This window comes from Channa argus, chromosome 14, assembly GCF_033026475.1.
Source record: "Channa argus isolate prfri chromosome 14, Channa argus male v1.0, whole genome shotgun sequence".
In the NCBI taxonomy this organism is placed as follows: Eukaryota; Metazoa; Chordata; class Actinopteri; order Anabantiformes; family Channidae; genus Channa; species Channa argus.
Window position 1 is genome coordinate 11,513,135 of NC_090210.1, and position 18,869 is coordinate 11,532,003.

Here is an 18,869-nt window from a genome sequence, read left to right on the forward strand (position 1 = left end):
GTGCTGCATTTTTAATGTTACTAAACCTTTGCTGTAATGATTATAGTAAATTTAATTTAAAACATCCATTTAGCAAAACCTCCATCAATGACTTTGTTGGTCCATAATAACGTGATCTGATTTTCTTCCTTTGGTCTTGTCAATACTGGTCATTAAAGGTATTATTTGCCGTTTGAATGTAAACTTGAAATGGCTGCTGGTCTTGAAACAACATTTATCCATGTTACTGTAATATTTCATTCTGGTTCAACATGACTATTCGACCCATAGACATTGCCATAGAGCTGTGCTGCTTGCTTGACAAACCCAAAGAAATATGTTTTTGTGCACGGCAGCTGGTGTGAGAATTGAGGCCATGGGAGAGTGGGAAAGGACAAGCAAGGAGGTGCATGGAGAGGGTGGCAGATCAGAACAAATGAGCAGGGTTGGGATGAAATGAGCAGTAGGCCAGCAGAGAGCAGAGGGAATGGGTGATAGGTGGCACCTGATGGGAGCAAGGGGTTGGGTGACAGAGGGAAAGAGTAGGAGGAGGAAGATGGGAGAGCAGCAGAGGAGAAAACAAAATGGAAAGAGAGGAGGGAATCATCACTTGAGCTCAGTGACACATGCAGACACGCAGGTTAATTTTTTAAGCATCCCGAGAGGCTTTCCAGCTTAGACACATACACACAGCAATATTTCAACTATAGTGACACACAATATTAATAAAGCACACAGTATGAGCTATACATAATACATTTATACTAACAATGTATGTTAAACTCTATAAATTACAAATATATTACTAAATACTTTCATCTATATGTAAGTCTGTGTTTTTGTATCATTTTTATACAGTGTCATTCATACACAAGATGTACATTTAGCCAGAATAATACAAATATTTGATAAAAAGAAAAATACAAACTGAATACTTGTATCCATTTAATGAAAATATAATAAGTAGTGCTTGAGCTTGTTTATCATTGCACGCTCTTCTTTTATTTGCACATGCACAAACACACTGAGACTACCACTGATAAAAAAAACATTCTTCTTGGCAGTGGCATACAGTGGCATATATGTGGGCGATTTGCCCTTTAAATGTACAGCAGTGAGTTAAGCCTCCAGTGGCCTTTTCCAAGTTCGTCTCCCTCAGCTAAAAATATGATGTGAAGTATACACCACCAGAGTGGGGCAGTGAAGCAATAAAACACAAACAATCACCAGACAAGCTGCCACCACATACACAAACTCACACGCTACCTCTTGCACATCAGCTGATTTATGATAATCAAAAGAGGAATTTGCATACTCTGAGGCTAAAAGCACAGTTTTGTCGTGAATAATGTATAGCAGAGGAAGGGAACAGTGGCGAGATGCATTGAACAGCTTATGGTGCTAAAGGAACAGTCTAATAATGATGAATAATGAATGTTCTATTAGGAAGTGTATGAGTAGGAGGAAGTGTGTGTGTATGTGTGTGTATATGTATGATAGTGGGGAGATTTAACAGCCTGTGCATGCGTGTGTGTGTGTGTGTGTGTGTGTGTTGAAGTGGAGGCCACCCAGCTTGCCCTCCAGAGACAGACTGAATTAGATCAAACGAGAACAGGGCAACATGTCCACACCACAACTGAATTAAAGAGGCAATCGGCGCTAACCAAACTTCAATCAATGTGGATCAATGCTAAACAATTAACTGTTGCTCCCCATGATGTATTTAAACCGTGTCTTGCTGGAAGACAAACAGACAGGGAGCAGGATGAGACTGTTTTCAATACCGTCTGACATTTTACTGTGAGTGCAGAACAAAAGGGAATTCCCCCCCCTCCACACACACACACTCGCGGCAAGAATGGGTTTGATTGAAAGTTCAGACAGAATTTAAAACTTGTCACAGTACAAAAGGTCTGTCTGCGGAAGTCACAAGTGCTCCTCGGAGGCTGGCTGGCTTTCTGCCTCTGTTTCTGTGGGGGCTTAATATTCGAGTGCCTTTGCATAATTGGAAGGTGTTTTTGTTATGTGTGTCTGCATTGATTAGAGAAGAGCGCAGGGCGTTCGAATGAGAGCATGGAAATTTGCATGCATGTAGATGCATGTGAGTGTGTCACACCTGGGTAAATCTCTTATTTGCATATGTTTTGTGGTTGCGAATATAATGGTTTGTTTTAGTCTAGAAGGGGGTGTTTTCACATGATGGCAATTATTGTAATTATTGGAACTGTCATGAAAGGTGTTCAGGGCAATAATAACTATTCTTTATCTTATTTAGTTTTGAACCAATTTCTATCAGTATTCATGACATTATATATATATAAAACAACAAAGTTTGAGATCATTCTCACAGCTATGAGGTTGCATCAGAAAAGTGCTTGTCAATGTGTTCAACCAGTACTTTGTACGTGTGTGCGGAATTAAGGCATTACCTCAGTGGGTCTTTAGCAATGATTTTTGCAGACATCCCACCTCTCCTGGAGGTTTTGGTTATCCCCTGCATATTAATAGCAGCTACCGGATGCTCACAAAATATATACCATATCTCTGATCTGATGTCTTCTCTTCTTGTTCTAAGTGCACATATCATTGTGTGTGCGGGTTTTACTTTAAGGAAGCAGCACCATGTATCTGTCGTCAGTCGTTCTGGTGCACTGCATGTAAGATGTTCAGGGAAAGTGCAGAGTGATGAAAATGTGCAGTGATTGGGCCAAACTACAAATGCAAACAGAATTCAAAGGAATTGTGTGAATGTGCGTTAATTTCAGTAATCGAAACATTGCAAGTTTTTGGAGGATCAGATCACTGTTCACCTCTTTTTACTGTTTACAGTGACATTAATACCTTTTGCCTTGGCTGACTTTTATTTTACACTTTTATGACGTTGCAAAGTTCATTTTACTTACAAACATAGCCAAAACTATTATAGCTCATTTATTTAATTTAATATCATCAGTGTCTTGTGAGGGACTGCACACAAATATCTGGGTTTCATTAAAGGTCCTTGTGAATATTCAGGGTTGCCTAGTTATGCTATGAGTTTTTCTAGGCATAGTTGTGACAGATACACATTTTTATTTGGTTTATCTAGAATTTGGGTTTTTTGATTGGAAGTTTGTTGTGCCTGGTTTATTTACTTAGTGACAGTGGTGACATTTGGTAATGCTTTATTTTATGGGTTAAGAAAGATACATGTTAACAATGATGCTAAGACTACTGAGTAATATTATATATCTAGTATATAACCTGTAACCAAATACAAATTTTACTGATGCACTGTTGGATTTGATAGACATAAAGCAAACCTACTATACCTGTGTCAGCATACTGTACTTGCTTGTGGTTTTATTTGTGTATGTGGGTGTTTTATATCTGTCTCTCCCGAGGCCCAGATGGGGATGCATTGCTGTCCAGATGGGAGAGAAAGTGAAGACATGTAATGATAGCAGAGCTGATCACAGCCAGCCCACAGAGTTGTTGACTTTAATTATTAGTCACTGTGTAGATGTTGGCCTCAGCTTTGTGCTGTGCTCTATTAAATGCCCCACACTTCCTGGCCTGCTCTCAACTGTTTCTTCTCCCTCCAGGTCAGGCGCCACTGGCACTCACAGGCACACACAGACTACACGGGCAGACACATAGACGTATTCTTAGTCACGCCTTGGCTCCTTGTCCATTCTGTGCAATGACTGTGCCAAGTGGAGGTTCAGCCAGGAAGGAGACTCAGAGTCATGACACCTCTTTCTTTAAGTTACTGTGGCACACAAACACACACAGTCACTAGGAAGGACTGTTGTTAAAATGGTCACGTATAGTATAGGACACACATGCAGTCACACAAACACTTACACATACCCTCAGGCAAAACTAATGATATCTCAGCAGCAGGTAGGCTAGCCACAGGGCACTGTTTCATTTTAAACAGGCTTTCTGAACTCATATTGGCCCTTTTCCAAATTAATTTTGCAGCCAGTTTCCCGGATCGGCCTGTTTCTTCAGACACCTATCTGAATTAGAGGGTGTGCTCCAAATCGATTGGCTGACCCTCTCCCCTCTAACCTGCTTGATCCTCCCTGGCTGATATGAAAGAACTGGTTCCAGCCCAGCCCTTGGCGATACCACCCAGCTTTGTTGTGGACTTTGGCTGGTGGGGCTGGCATTTGTCCTTACAGGCCTCTCGTTCTGGAAGTCGCCACACAGAAGATGAATTGCTTCCCTTCCTTCAGAGGAGATTGGGGGATATTCTCATACTTGCCTTTCTGCCCTTACAAAGTCTCACTAATGGGTTTGGGAATTTGAACCTCACTGCCAATCGCAGATCTTTACACCTATTGGTGTTTCACGTGAGCTGCCAGATGATTTTTTTTCTCCTACTGTAACCTCACATAAGCTCAGCAGCCACAGGCACATGCTGAATTTTCGGGGGGAAAACATCCACATTCATTAGGCTAATGCAAAGCAGTATAAAAAAACACATTTTCCTGGTTTTTATGATTTACTGTGAGGCAGAAATGTGAAATTGTGTGTATGGGGGTATTAGTTATTTAAGTGATTTAGAGGTTGGCAGAGAGTACTTTTCCTCCTCGGTTCATGATATATGGTTATTGCAAAAATGTGAAATTGAGTATATGAGTATAAGCATATTACCTTATGATAATATAAGTAATTGAAGAGATTTAGGAGTCTGGGGAGGCTGGGTGTTGCATACACAACAAGCATCAGTGAAAATGGAGATGGCAGCTTATCAGACCAAAATCACTCTCCAAGCTGAGGTGACACATCAGTAAATTTGGCTTTTGTGGCCAGTGGCTTCATATTGTTTGGCTCTTGATATATTTGATGGTGTATCAGGGGGATATGAAAAGCAGGAGTTATGAGATGTCATATTATTCACTTTAAGAGGATGTGAAATATGGTGATAGTGAGTTGTGGTATAATACTGTTTGGATATCTTTGCACACTGAAAGGTAGCTGAAAGATATTCCAAAGCTGCACCACCTCTGTAGCCATAAAATATCCATAACCATTACATCTGGTTAAGTGCATTTTCCTATTAGAAGTACCTATTCATCTTGGAGGGGCAGATAAGGGTGAGAGGTCAGCCTTAAATGGATTTGGTTTCCTTAGGCAGGGCTCTCCTGCTCCAGAATGACTCTGAGCAGTGCTTTCAATCAGCGCTGCCACCACTCACTGTGGTAATGATGGCCGGGGCTTCATTAAGAAGCTCGTTAAGCCCCCTCGTTAAGCTGCGGGGCCGTTAAGACTTTGATTGTTAATGGCTCTTCGTTAAGAAGAGTGAGAACCAGGCTCCCGTGGTGGTCCTGACCAGCCGGGTGTTTTGGACAATTGGCCCCAGTTGGCCAGCGAAGAAGATGAGAAGAAGCCTTAACTCAGTGTAGGTCAAACTGTAAACACTTTTCATTGAACTTGTGTGACCCAGTCTGCAACAATACACAGTTTGCTTTAGTAGCATAGTGATGTGTTCTGATGCGAGATGCCTCGCAGTAACTTACAAGCTCAATCTGCCCTCTATCTAATGTACACGATTTCGTTGGTGGACATTTTTAGCTGGGCAGTAAAATGTGATCACAAGATCTCACTGGAGACTGAGATCAATGTGGATTCACATGTATGAAAGCATTGGGCTTGTGGCATCATGTCAATACTGCAGACAGTATTTGAGTTTTCATAGCCAGGTCTTAATCATGCCACAAATATTAAGCTTTGTCATAGTTCTGGTACTGTAGGTGCAGAAATAAAAGCATGTCAGAAGCAGGTAACAGTTGAACTCAATTTTAAATATTCCACACCTTAAGCATAAAATGAAGTTGTGGCTGAACAGCACAGATTTTGTAGGTTTCAGAAATAATTTGAGGAATATTCAGCTGATATCCTTAATATTAAACCATAGCCTATATTGAACCTGATAGCCGGCTGGCCCCTTTCTTTGCAGAGTTTTCATATTTCCCCCCCCCCACCCCCCACCCCCCACCCCCCGTGCTTGCATGCAGTTGGATTAACTGGTGATTTTAAATTACCCACAGGTGTGAATGTAAGCGTGAATGGTTGTGAGTTACATTACAGGACATTTAGATATAGAGGATATTCTTCAGACCACCAGTAGGTATATTTCCAGTTTACGAGGTGCATATGGCTCTCCCACAACAACCTCTGTGTTAGGGAGAGTAGTTTGATATTTTCCAATCTGCATTTTCATTAAAATAAAATGATCTTTTGAAGGTGAAGTGTTGTTTAACTTTTGACTTTGTGCCAAATTGCTCACACAGTTTTAGCTTTCAACTTTCAGACACTCTAAACTTATGATTGCTTTCTTAGTTATAAACAACCTTGTCAACGCCTGTACTTATCGTTTACCCCCCAGGAAGCCGGCGTATTCATGCTATTTCCCTCCTTGAAAAATGGCGATCTTTAAAGTAAATGAACATTTCGATTCACAGTATCCATTCTCATTTCATTTAGCAAATGTGCTTAGCTGTTGCCACGCAACAATGCTTTCCTGAGCTAAACCCCCATCCCCTTCCCTGCCTGCTCTCTGCTCTCTTCTCTCTGTCTAAAGTCACAATGTCACACTTTCTGGTGAGTGGGGGCTAATTTAACTTTTTTTTGTCACAGTTGCTATTCGATCCACGTAGGTACGGGTAATGAGATTGAATCTTGATGTGCCGGGCGCATCCCGCTGGTGTGCCTCTCTGGTCGGGGACGGAGGACAGTGTGGAACCTTCCATGATATTACCTCTCCCTGCATGAGAGGAGGCTGGTCGCACTGCTGCTCTGCAATCCCGCCAGGCGCTGATCCAATAAAACTCAACATTGGGCTGTGATCGATACACCATGTCCCACTGCCGTGCACCCCCTCCACTCTACCTCATACACACCTATTAGTTAGGCAATAATTGATTGGCCTACTGTTCATTATTCCTTTGATTTGGTGCTTTCATTAAATAGCCAGGGCCCTGCATGTGCATAGACTAGTAAGCTCTTGCTGTCCACAGCTGCTGGAAGGTGAATCGAGGCTTTAAGAACAGCCAGGAGTTCTGGATATGACTGAGATTAAGAAGATCCTGGTTTGTAAAAACTTGTACTACAGGAATAGAGAAATAAGAAACAGTACAATGAGAAGAAACTGTGTGCGTGTGCGTATGTGTGTGTGAGAGAGAGGGAGGTATTGTGCATATTTCTTTTGTCTGCATCTGTTTAAATTCATTATATCCTGGAGGCATGCAGGGGATAATCTGCTTGTTTTGTCTTCACTGCCTGTCTTGAAAAAACAAACTTAATTTTTAACTGGTGTTTACTCTTGCCTTTCTTTCCCATCCTTTATGTTACTGTTCCTGTCCTTACCTCCCACAATCTTCCGCTTTCTATTTCCCCTCATTTCCCCTTTCTTGCTTTTGTTTTCTCTGCATTTCTTTTCTTTCTTTCTTTCGTCACTCTCGTCATCCTCTCTCACCTAGCTCCACACCGACATGGACAGGAATGATGGACGCACTAAATATGTCCTGCGAGGGGAGGGGGCGGGCTCAGTCTTCGTGATAGACGAGAAGACAGGTAACATCCACGTCACCAAGCCACTGGACCGTGAAGAGAAGGACGAGTACCGTCTCATTGCCACTGCCACAGACAGGCAGACGGACCGTGCCCTGGAGCCCTCGTCACAGTTCATAATTCGGGTGCAGGACATCAACGACAACCCGCCTGTCTTTGACGAAGGACCCTACAGTGCCACCGTGCCTGAGATGGCAAATATAGGTAATGGGACCTGCGTAGGCAGTGGGAGTGGGGGTAAAGAATGCTCTGCAACACTGTAGTTTGTCTGTAGTTAGTTCTACAACCCCAATTTCAAAAAAGTTGGGAAGGTGTGTAAAATGTAAATTAAAACAGAATGCAATGATTTACAAATCTCATCAAGCCATATTTTATTCACAATAGAACATAAACAACATATCTGATGTTTAAACTGAGAGATTTTGACCATTTCATGGAAAATATTAGCTCATTTTAATTTGATGCAGCAACACATCTCAAAAAGTTGGAAGAGGGTAACGTTTACCATTGTGTAGCATCCCAGTTGTTGAAGTTTTAGGAGAAGGGGGTCCAATTCTTGTTTGTCATCCCATGCTTGTTTTACCCTGGGATTTTGTTTGACTTTTTTTGTTATATGATGTGCCAAATGTTTTCTATTAGTCTGAACTGCGGACAGGCCAGTTCAGCACCCGGACTCTTCTCCTGCAAAACCATGCTGTTGTGATGGATGCAGAATGGTTTAGCATTGTAAGTAAATATGCAAGACCTTCCCTAAAAGAGATGTTGTCTGGATGGTAGCATATGTTGCTCTAAAACCTCCATGTTCTTCTCAGCATTGATGGTGCCTTTGCAGATGTGTAAGCTCCAGGCTTTTGAACTGTCTGCTGATAACAAGCAGGATGGTCCCTCTCCTCTTTAGTCCAGGATACAGTGTCCATGGTTTCGAAAAAGAATTTCTAATTTCGATTCATCTGACCATAGAACAATTTTTCATTTTGCCTCTGACCATTTTAAATGACCTTTGGCCCAAAGAACGTGGCTGGGTTTCTAGATCGTGTTCACATATGGCTTTTGCTTCGCAGAATAACAACTTTAAATGGAAGTGTTCCTGAGCCTATGCAGTGATGTCCAGTAGAGAATCATGCCTGTTTTTAAACCAGAAATGCTGCTTTTATATGCAATCATTTTACTGACCTGTTGTCAATTAACCTAATTTGTTGTGAAATACCCGTCCATTTGTTTTTGATTTGGGGCAATTTCTTTTCCACCATTGTGTTGCCTCCCTCCAACTTTTTTATGTGTTGCTGAATATTTTCAGTGAAATGGTAAAATGTCTCAGTTTCAACATCTGATATGTTGTTTATGTTCTATTGTAAATAAAATATAGGGGGGATGAGGTTTGCAAATCTCTGTTTTCATTTACTTTTTACACATCTTCCCAACTTTTATGGAATTGGAGTTTTACTTACCATATTTACTTTATGAAATAACTTGAGATATCAAACACATGCATAAATATAAATACTTTTGGGCCGTCACTGATAGTTTTGCAGTCATTACAACTGTGTCATTTTCACAATCTTTAAAATGCAAGATGTTGCATTTGTTGTTATGGTAGCTGAAAAACTAACTAATTCTATTGTGAGAAGGATTTGAGATGGCAGTGTGTAGGCAAATGCAGCTTCTTGGGAATCTATCTGTACATACATATATCCATATATACACACCTTAGATTAAATTCTCTTGTAACCACCAAACAATGATGTCTTTTACTGAAACTAGTTTTACCTACAATAAAAGCAGCACAGCACTGCCCCATTATGTGATCTGAGCTGTATGTTGGGATCTGACTTGCTGAGTAGTCAACAGAAACTCCAATTTGTTCCTACAGTTGTATCATGAATAAATTGCTGTTGCCATCTGCCATCCAGACAGTTCGATTTTTCATGCTATGAAGGTGATTACTTTTAATCTGTCCTCCAGAAGATAACGTGGATGTACCATTATTATAGTTCTACTAGCTAACCTTTGAGCACAACTCAACATGGCATTACATAATTAGAAACCTGGATTTCGCTGATTTAGCCATTTCAGCCTGGGAGTTTTCTCACATGTCACACTCTGTCTTATTCTTGCTTTTTCTATGTTGTGATTTAGTAATGAGAACAAAAATGATAAAAAAAAGGCTGCTGTGACCAGAGGTTACCTTGACTTGAACGTGGTATTGAAGTCACATTGTGTACACAAACTAAGGCTGTACCATATTAGTGGTTTACTGTTTAATCCAAATAAAGGACCAGCCAGTCACTGCTGTCAGGCTCCAAAATGATGGATGTCCCACTTGACCACAGCTAGACAGTATGTTTTATTATTTCTATCTCAGAGGGCTGAATTGTCTGAAGGCATTTTACTCAACAACTTTGAATTTTTTGTCTGTATAGCCTGCACAACAATGTCCTTGACACTGAGATAAAGTGTGAAATATCAGGAACACAAAATAATTACTGGTGGTAAATTAAACCAATAAGGGGCCGGAATTGAAAATTTAAAACCTCTCTTAGATGTATTATACACACCTATTATGAAAAGCACATCAGGTGGAGCATAAACTAAAAATTACTGTTCTTTTCACAGCGAAGTTCTGTTTTGTAAAGTTTTTTTTTTTTTTTACCTTAATCAAAATGAATTAGAATTTTTTTTGATGGGCAAGCCAGCTGCAAGTCAGTATGTTCAGGACAACTGGTTGAAAATAGTTTTCATAATTCAGTTACTGTAGAAAAAGGGAAAATGTATTTAAAGCTACAAATTGTGTCCTTTATATAATATCAAAACCACTTCTGTACTGTAGCCGGTAAAAAAAGACTGGCATTTGATTTATAGTTTTCCAAATTCGTGCCACTTTTTAATGAGGTTACAGCAGGTTACGGCACTTTTTACTTTTTGATTTATATGCAGTATTTCTAAATTGTCCTTTCTCCAGTCCACTATAAGGTGAGATTAAATATTTTTAGCACTTACTTAATTAGCCAATTGGAACTTTAATAACATCTAATGACTAATGAGACGGTACATGGCCAGAATATTTAATTCCAAAGATAAAATAGATTATTTCACATGACACTTTAGTATTTCTCTATTTCTCTTTATTCTGTTTTGTCACAAACAGCATTCTGTTACACCAATCAGGATTTTTGCATAATTTAAAAGACACAGCAGTTACAGTCTGCTCACTGTCAATCAAATCTGATCAAATCACACAGTCCTGATAAAGCAGATTAACAGATTTTATTTAAGTGGTAAGCTCCAACATATTATAATATAATGCATAATCATTTATAATACGTAATACCCAAATGTTTTTCTATGTTGGCCATTTGAATTTATAGAGAATCTTATTGTAGATTTGAAGCGTTATTATAAAGGGCTATAAAGCAGCAAACAAACATACAGTAAATAGAAAAAAACGGCCATACATGAATACAAACAACAAATTATAAAGTGACTTATGAAGTCCCTCTAATTGTCTCTTTGCAATACCTTGGTGTAAATCATACAGTTTACAGCCTCCAGAATTTTCTCAGTTATAACACTATGGCTTCAGCCATACACAAGGTGAGATTTCATCTATAATTGAAAACACAACTTTCACTCAGTATTCAGTTCTTGACATATTCATTTTTTTGAGCCAAACCAATATTGTATTCAAAACAAGAAACATCTTATGCCTTGAGCAGTTGCCAAATTATACCATCTAATATACTGAAATATAATTAAGTAAAAACAGATTAAACTGCTCTAGGTCAAATAAATGAGCAAATCATTGATGCACGTCCAAATGATATGTTAATAAGAGGCCTGTTTGATCTTTTCTGTATTTTTCTTCAGGCTTTGCAAAATCAAAGGCACTGTGAGAGCCACTCTGCAAACATTTATTAATGTTAGAGATCTGGCAACCTGGCTGGCAGGTGCAGGAGAGGAATGTGTGTCATTCCCCTCTGTGTATATGTAGCATGAGTCACAATACAAGAAGATGGGAAATCCTGGGTGCCCTTTTCATCTAACACCATAATGTCTGAAGTGCGCACAGGACTTTTGTACAGCTGTAATGCAGGCCACTTGCTTTACCTACCTTTAACAGTGTCTTTTAAAAATAGTTTGTATAACGATCGGATGCAAATATAGTGATAAACCACAGCATACAAACTGGAACTAAGTGTTAAAAGTACATTATATGTGTTTTTTGTTAAAGTTTTATGTGAGTGCTCAAATGCAGTTGCTCTCCACTTTTTGTCAGGAGCAGGCAGGTCATGCAGCGCTGTTCAATTTTATTACTCTTTTTGGCATGAAATTGCATCTCTGTTTCCGTCTGCTCACACCAGACAGAGAAAATTTCATGGCTGGAGTTGGTGTATAATGCACATAGCTGCCCAAAAACACCTAGAATGAAATGCAAATGGGATTACAATTTAAAAGCAATGCAAGCAGAATCTGTAATGGCTTAGATTAATGGATGATTTTTAATGGTACTGTCACCACAGTTGTTTCTAGGATGTATGAGGTACTTTCCAGCAGGAATGATACAGTACATACAATGCATCCATACAACCATCTGCAATATCCAATGTAAGATTTGTGCTTCTTGTAATTATGCACAGGTCAAAGTGTTTGCTATTATAATGTGGTTATTATAATTATAGGGAGCAGGTTATGCAATCACATAAATGTACTAATACACTATTGTTTTTATCTCATTGTTTGGAGGTGTGGCTTGACTGTGCACATGTAAATGCATAGTACATTTATCTAAACAAAATAAATATGTTTTACCACTTGAGTGAATAGAAATGTAAACAAAGAACAGTATACATGGAAACAGCTTATAAAAAGCCATAAGTCACCTGTTTGAGTTGCTGTTTATTTATTTTTGAGACACTAAATGCGGAGCTGACATGATACACAGGACATAATATGCTCCAACTACTAATAAAGTTTTCACACTACTCCATCCTCTTTCTCTACAGTACATTGCACTACTGACCAAAATTGGTTGTTTACACCCACCTTGCACTTGCACCTCCATGTTAGTGCTTCCACCCAGTGTCAAAAAAATAGAGCCTTTGGTTTGTGAAGCAGTGCATTGGGAAATGCTTCTACTGTAGCAGAACAAATTTAGTCACCGCGGCATTCATGGTAGAAAAGAAAAGAGGGTTTTCAGAGCAAACACCTTAAAATCCATCAAAAGTTAGTAAAGGATAGCTCAGATTACAGGGGGAAAAATATTCACTAGTATAGTTTTGTCTGTGAGCTGTGAGCTGAAAGTGAAGTGTCATATTTGCATGAATGTGAGTAATTGCACACAATTCCAAGACATTACCTTTTTTTTTCCATTTTAACACAAAGTGATAAAGGATTTTTAAATTATCTACTGCTTTCACTTGAAAAGCTATGACAAAGTGCATGTCACAGTCACATTGACCTGATAATGTTGCTGTGACCACAGAATGATCATGTTCAGTGTAACAAGAGTGCTTGGAATATGAATGAAATGAGAGGTACGGGCAGAGATAGAAAGAGATTTTGCACTCCTTTTGCAGTGAGATGTTGAAGTGACAATTACTGTATGAGATTGTAATTCAGAGCATGGCCACAGAGTGCCTGTAGGAAACAGTTTGTATGTACAAAAAGTACTCTAATCTCCATTTAAACTCGGCTCTGGCCCTGAAAATGGGTTCTACTTTGAGGAGCACTCTTGCCTTTTAAAAGAAAGGAGAATTGCTTTCAGGAAAACATTTGAATTCGCCAGAAAAGAGGGCATTATTTTAAATAATGCACCCCTAAACTGGTTAGTTTAGAAAAGTTCAGCAAATTTGGCCTGAGGTCCATGCCATCTGCCTCATAAAGTTTTTTTTCCCCAACATCAAGGTCCCTCCTGCGCTGAATTGTTTAATTCAGATTAGAATAATGACCCTGCCAGCAGCCTGCCGGGGCAGGGCCCACGGAGAGGGGGTGATGGAGACGAGCACTATTTAGTAATCCTATCAGCTGCTGTATGAGCCCCTGCTCTTCATAGCAGCTCAGTCTTCAGATTGAGTTGTTCAGTCAATCATGGATTCAGTATTTACTTGACGATTCAATATTTACCAAGGCGATAGGAGGAGATAGTGCCGCGGCGAGGGTCCTATCAAAGACTCGTTACATGAGACGTTTAAGGGTGAGGGCAGGGTAGGGGCAGAGGGGGGAGTCAGTATCTCATCCACTGCAATGAGACACTGATGCAAGGTGCGTTGGAACTGAGCCAGTTCCCTGCTTGAAATTTGCGTCTGCAAAGTGCTTTGTGTTGGTTTCACTTGACTGGATATAAACATAGTGCCAGATGTGTATCTGCACTCAGGGAGAATGACTTACATTTAAAGTTTAACCTTGAGCATAAATATTAAAATCTAGAATTTTCTATACACTGTGTGTAGGTGTCTATATACTGAATGGCACCTACTGCTTTTCCCCAGAGCAGAGATGTCTTATGCTAAGAACATGGGTTCCAGATGGAATCCAGTGGGAATATTTGATCTTTGTGGAGTGTGACTGGCTGTATAGCATGGCTGGCACGCTGCATACCAATCAGTTTCCCTTCGCGTTGGACTTGTTGCATCAACCTCACAAACTGTTTGATCCCTAAGTCTGATTAGTTTTTACTGCTGTCAAAAGACATTTCTACACTTATCAAATGCACAATATCTAAAATGAAAAAAGAAACATGAAGAAATTCAATAACAGAAACTTTGTAATCTGTGTCAAAATGAAACTGGCAATGGTGAGCGAGAGCGAAAATACACACACTGACGTGTAAAAGGTTTTTATTCTGGCTGGCTAGAAAATGTGTGAAATAGAGAAAGAATTGATGGCAAAACATGTGAAAAGAAGTTGAAAATACAGTGTCTACTCTTCTCTCTGCCTAATTTTACTTTGCTTTAGTCTCTGACTGTGTCTCAGGTACATACTAATCACATACAGTATGTACTGTCCACTAAACCGTCCTAATATACTGTTTTGTTTTTGCAGAAATCAGAGAAAGCCGCTGAGACTTTGCCTAATAATTAAACTTAAGAAAGCATTTAAAGGGTTTTATTTTCATTACATTTTCTTATCTTGCTTTCCAAGATCATCCTTGAGCTGTCTCACAGCCTTTATTTATTTAGATGATTTAATTTTTGAAGCTGCAAGCAGCTTCTTTGTTTCCTTTGAGTTTGCATTTTAGGGCAGAGAAGACTGCAATAGAAACCCATCAAAAATCAAACAATTGTGGATAAGTAACCATGGGGATTCTTGAGTTCAAATGCACTTTATTGCACCTTCCTAATTTTGGAAGTTGCGACAGTCATTTCTGTTGAAGTGACCAGGTTAATTTTAATGATCGGAATGAACAAGAAAAACAAGTAGCTTAGTTGGCCAAACATACGGTACAGTCACAAGAAAAAGTAATGGAATTGTTCACAATTTCCTATCAGTATTTCTAATCTGATAATACACAAACACTTATGATCATATATGTTTTTTATTGAAGACACAATATACAAATAGAAGGTGGAAAAATTGACAGTAAGTGTTTTAATAACTAATTAAACCACCTATGGCAGCAATACCCTTGTGCACGTGTTTCCTGCACACCGTCAGGACGAACTCTGGACCTTTTTTCTGGATTCTTTTCGACCTCATTGAGCATTCTGCATTGGGCCTTTTGGAGTGATCCAGGCTTGGTACCCTTGAACTCTCTCTGGAACCAAAGTACCAATGGATTCTACCTGTTGTTGCTGATTTTTCATCCCAGCCATCCTGTCCCCAAATCTCATCAAAGAAGGTGTTAACATGCAGTATTCAGTCTGTTGAGCCCCCTGGTCTTGACTAGGATGACCCTGGTTAATGCTAGGTTGCTAGCAAAACTTCTTCAACTCCTGTGGATTTTATTTGTGACTGAAACCTGGCTTGTTATGGGTGAGCCAAGTCCCTTATTTGAACTTGTTCCTCCAAATTGTAATTTCCCCAGCTCACCCAGAATCGCAGATCATGGCAGTTTAGCCACAATATTTTGCATTAGTTTTTGTTGAGCCAGTCCTGGGCTGTGTGCTGGGATCTACACAGCACTAAAAGCAAACAAGTACTTTATTCAGGTGTTTTCTGAGTTTTTAGCTGATATTATGCAAAAGTGAGAGCCTTTTAATTCTTGGAGATTTTTTAAATGGTCTGCACTTATATAGCACTTTTCTACCTATTGGCACTCAAAGTGCTTTACACTGCTTCTTATTCACCAATTCACACACACTTATACACTGATGGAGGAGCTTCTATGCAGCTGGCCAACTCTCACCAGGAGCAACTAAGTTGGGGTTCATTGTCTCGTGCAAGGACAATTCGACATGTGGCCGGAGGAGCCGTGGATTGAACCAACAACTGTGAGATTGTTGGACATCCGCTCTACCTTCCTTCCATGAAACCCTTGGCAAACAATATTTTGAAATTCATTGCCTCTTTGAATCCTGTTCAGTGGTTCTAAAGCCCCACCACATGAACATGGACACACTGTGGATTTAGCTTTGACATATTATTTGCCTAACTTTGATGCTGAAATGTATAACACGTACTGTTCTGACCAAAGACCTGTGCTGTTAGGTGTCAGATTGTTAAACCTTTATAGTCTGCAGTTTCTTGATACCTGTAAATTTATTTGTAAGCAGAATTGTGCAGTTAAAGGTGAAGACATATTATATACAAATGTGTGGTGAAGTCCAGTGCTTCTCAATTTAGGGGCCAGGGCCCTTTGAAAAGGTCAAAAGATAAAGCTGAGGGATAGTGAGATGATTAATGGGGTAGGGACGTCAGTTATTTCACTCCTTTGGAGCTCCCAACTAAAACGTTTAGAGGTGGAGGATACTCCAACAATACACTGTTTTTTTTGTAAAGAGTCAGTGTCACCACCAGCTTAAAGGATGGGTTCATATTTTTTAGGTGTGTCCTAGAAACACTGTTGATTGAAACATGAAGGAGGAACTGTATACTAAAAAGCCTTTAACTTGAAAGGTAACCACACACACAGACACACACACACACACACACACACAAACTCTCTTCAGAGCAATCTTCGCAAACTTTACATCGGCCATCTGCCAATAACCCTCGGATTCTTAACTACCTGTAATGGATCAGCAACCAGATGATCTCTTGCGCACATTTTCACATACACACACTTGCACACACTTCATCTATCTTTCCCATAGTGATACTGTCATGGCTTTGATCAGAAATAAAGTAGCAGCTGCTCCCACAAATCTCCTTTTTCTTTTCCATCTTGTTTGACTCTAGTCTTGCTGGGAGTAGTCATTCATCCTGCATTTATGTATAAAAATAGACATATATGAATACACTACATGTGAAATGTGTTTACTGTTTTTCATATATTCATCTATTTCCATTTTTACCAACAATTTGAAAATATTTCCCTGCCAAATTGACACTCTATGAGCCGTGGAAAGCAGATTTAAGGGAGTGAGAGGGAGGAGGAGGGCTTTTGAAGAGACAGACGGTCCGATTGAGAGAGGGAGCAAAAGGGAATTGGAGACGGAGATGAAGAGAAATGAAGTGAGACAGAGAGAATCAAGGGGGGAGAAGAGGAAGGTGAGCGCAGCAGGATGGAGGAAGGAGAAGGTGGATGCGCAGGTGAAGGCAAGGAGGGGGGGCAAATAAAGTATTTGTCATGGTGCTGTCGGAAACAGATTGAAAAAGGAATAGGAGTGGGAGAGAAGAGTGGAGGTTTTCTTAATATAAAGCTTTCTTATACTCTTATTCTGCTCACTTAGCTCCAACTCTGCCTTGTTTCCACTCTGTTATTTCACTTTCTTTCCCTTTTTTGCTTTTTTTTCCTGAACTCCTTCCTCTCTTTCCTTTATTTTTTTATTTTCCTCTTTTCCTTCCTCTTGCCTTGCCTGTCCTCCCTGCAGGCACGTCTATAATCCAGGTGACAGCGACAGATGCTGATGACCCGACTTACGGGAACAGTGCCAAGCTAGTGTACACACTGGTACAAGGCCAACAGTACTTCTCAGTCGATCCGCAGACTGGTGAGTGTGTTTATATAACTCTGTGTGTGTGTGTGTATGTGCGTGTGCATGCATGCTCCCATCATGACACACATGAGCCAAGAAATGTAAAAGACTCGCAGATGTTGTAAAGCAAATACACACACGCAGCAGAAAAGCAAATATACTCAAAATGTTGAAGAGCAAACGAGTGGAGTCAGTCATGACTCAGGGATGAAACACACATACACAGGCTGCTTAACCAATGTGTGTGCGCGTGTGTGTGTGTGTGTGCGTGGACGGACACAACTAAAGGGGCACGTGTACATACAGGTGTGCATTAGCTTACAAACCTAGTTGGAGTGTATGGAGTTGCATACTCAATTAGAAAAACATGTCAGTTGTCTCACTCTGTTTCATATATTCATGCACACAAACACGCACACACACACACACACACAAATACTTTAGATATAAAGTAACAGATTTTCTCTTGCATATCCCTCAATATCTAGTCACACTCCTTATGCATCTTTCTCACTTCCCTTTTCTCTCTTTGCTGTCTTGTCCCTCAAACACGTCTCTTTAAGCACACACACAACATCTGATGCAACCATCTCGCCCTCTCCCAGGTTTCACCCTCCCTGGTTTACTCCACTGTGAGCTGGCAGAAATGTATTCATGCTGCCAGGGCCTGAGTGTTGCCGAACAAAACGCAACAACAGCCTAATGTTGTTATTTCTGGATGAAGCAAAAACAAAAAGACACGTGTTCAAAGAGAGATGTCAGCAAAGGTTTGTGAACTATTACACAGGGTAGATTACAGAGGGGCTCAAAGGACCTGTCTGCTGTGTGTGCTCTCACTAGGCCTATAAGTCACGAATGTCACCCAAGGGCAAGACGTTTTTTGTGTTGAGTGGAGGTGCTTTAGATATATTTTTTATTTTATTATGATTACTTTTTTAGCACCGTACCTTGGAGGGAAATCATGGCTCAGTTGACTCAGAAATGGAGTTCTGACTTTCTTATCCTTTAGATGCTGTTTGATTGACAGTGCACATAAGAACACTTCAGCTCACAATGAGGCTGCTGAAGTTGCCTTTTTTATTTGCATGTGGGACTTGTGTTTTGCTCATTGAGCATCAGTGTTTAGTAATTGATTGCTTTGACATGTGAGGACCTCTGCAACAGACGAACTGCTGTGCTTTTTGAATTGCTAATTGGAGAATTTAAGCCTAATTCCACTCTGTGTGTATTAACCGTGACATGTCGCTATTAGGC

The 18,869-nt window shown here is 40.0% G+C and overlaps 1 protein-coding gene across 4 annotated transcripts in view; it reads left to right on the forward strand.

Annotated features, from left to right (window-relative positions):
* Nucleotides 1–18,869, forward strand: part of LOC137098536 (uncharacterized) — a 141,273-nt gene that overhangs the window by 56,086 nt on the left and 66,318 nt on the right. For all 4 annotated transcript variants that reach the window (XM_067474849.1, XM_067474850.1, XM_067474847.1 and 1 more), the window contains 2 exons: nt 7,452–7,746; nt 17,511–17,630. In XM_067474849.1, coding sequence (XP_067330950.1) covers nt 7,452–7,746; nt 17,511–17,630 — 415 coding nt within the window. The remainder of the gene's footprint in view (nt 1–7,451; nt 7,747–17,510; nt 17,631–18,869) is intronic.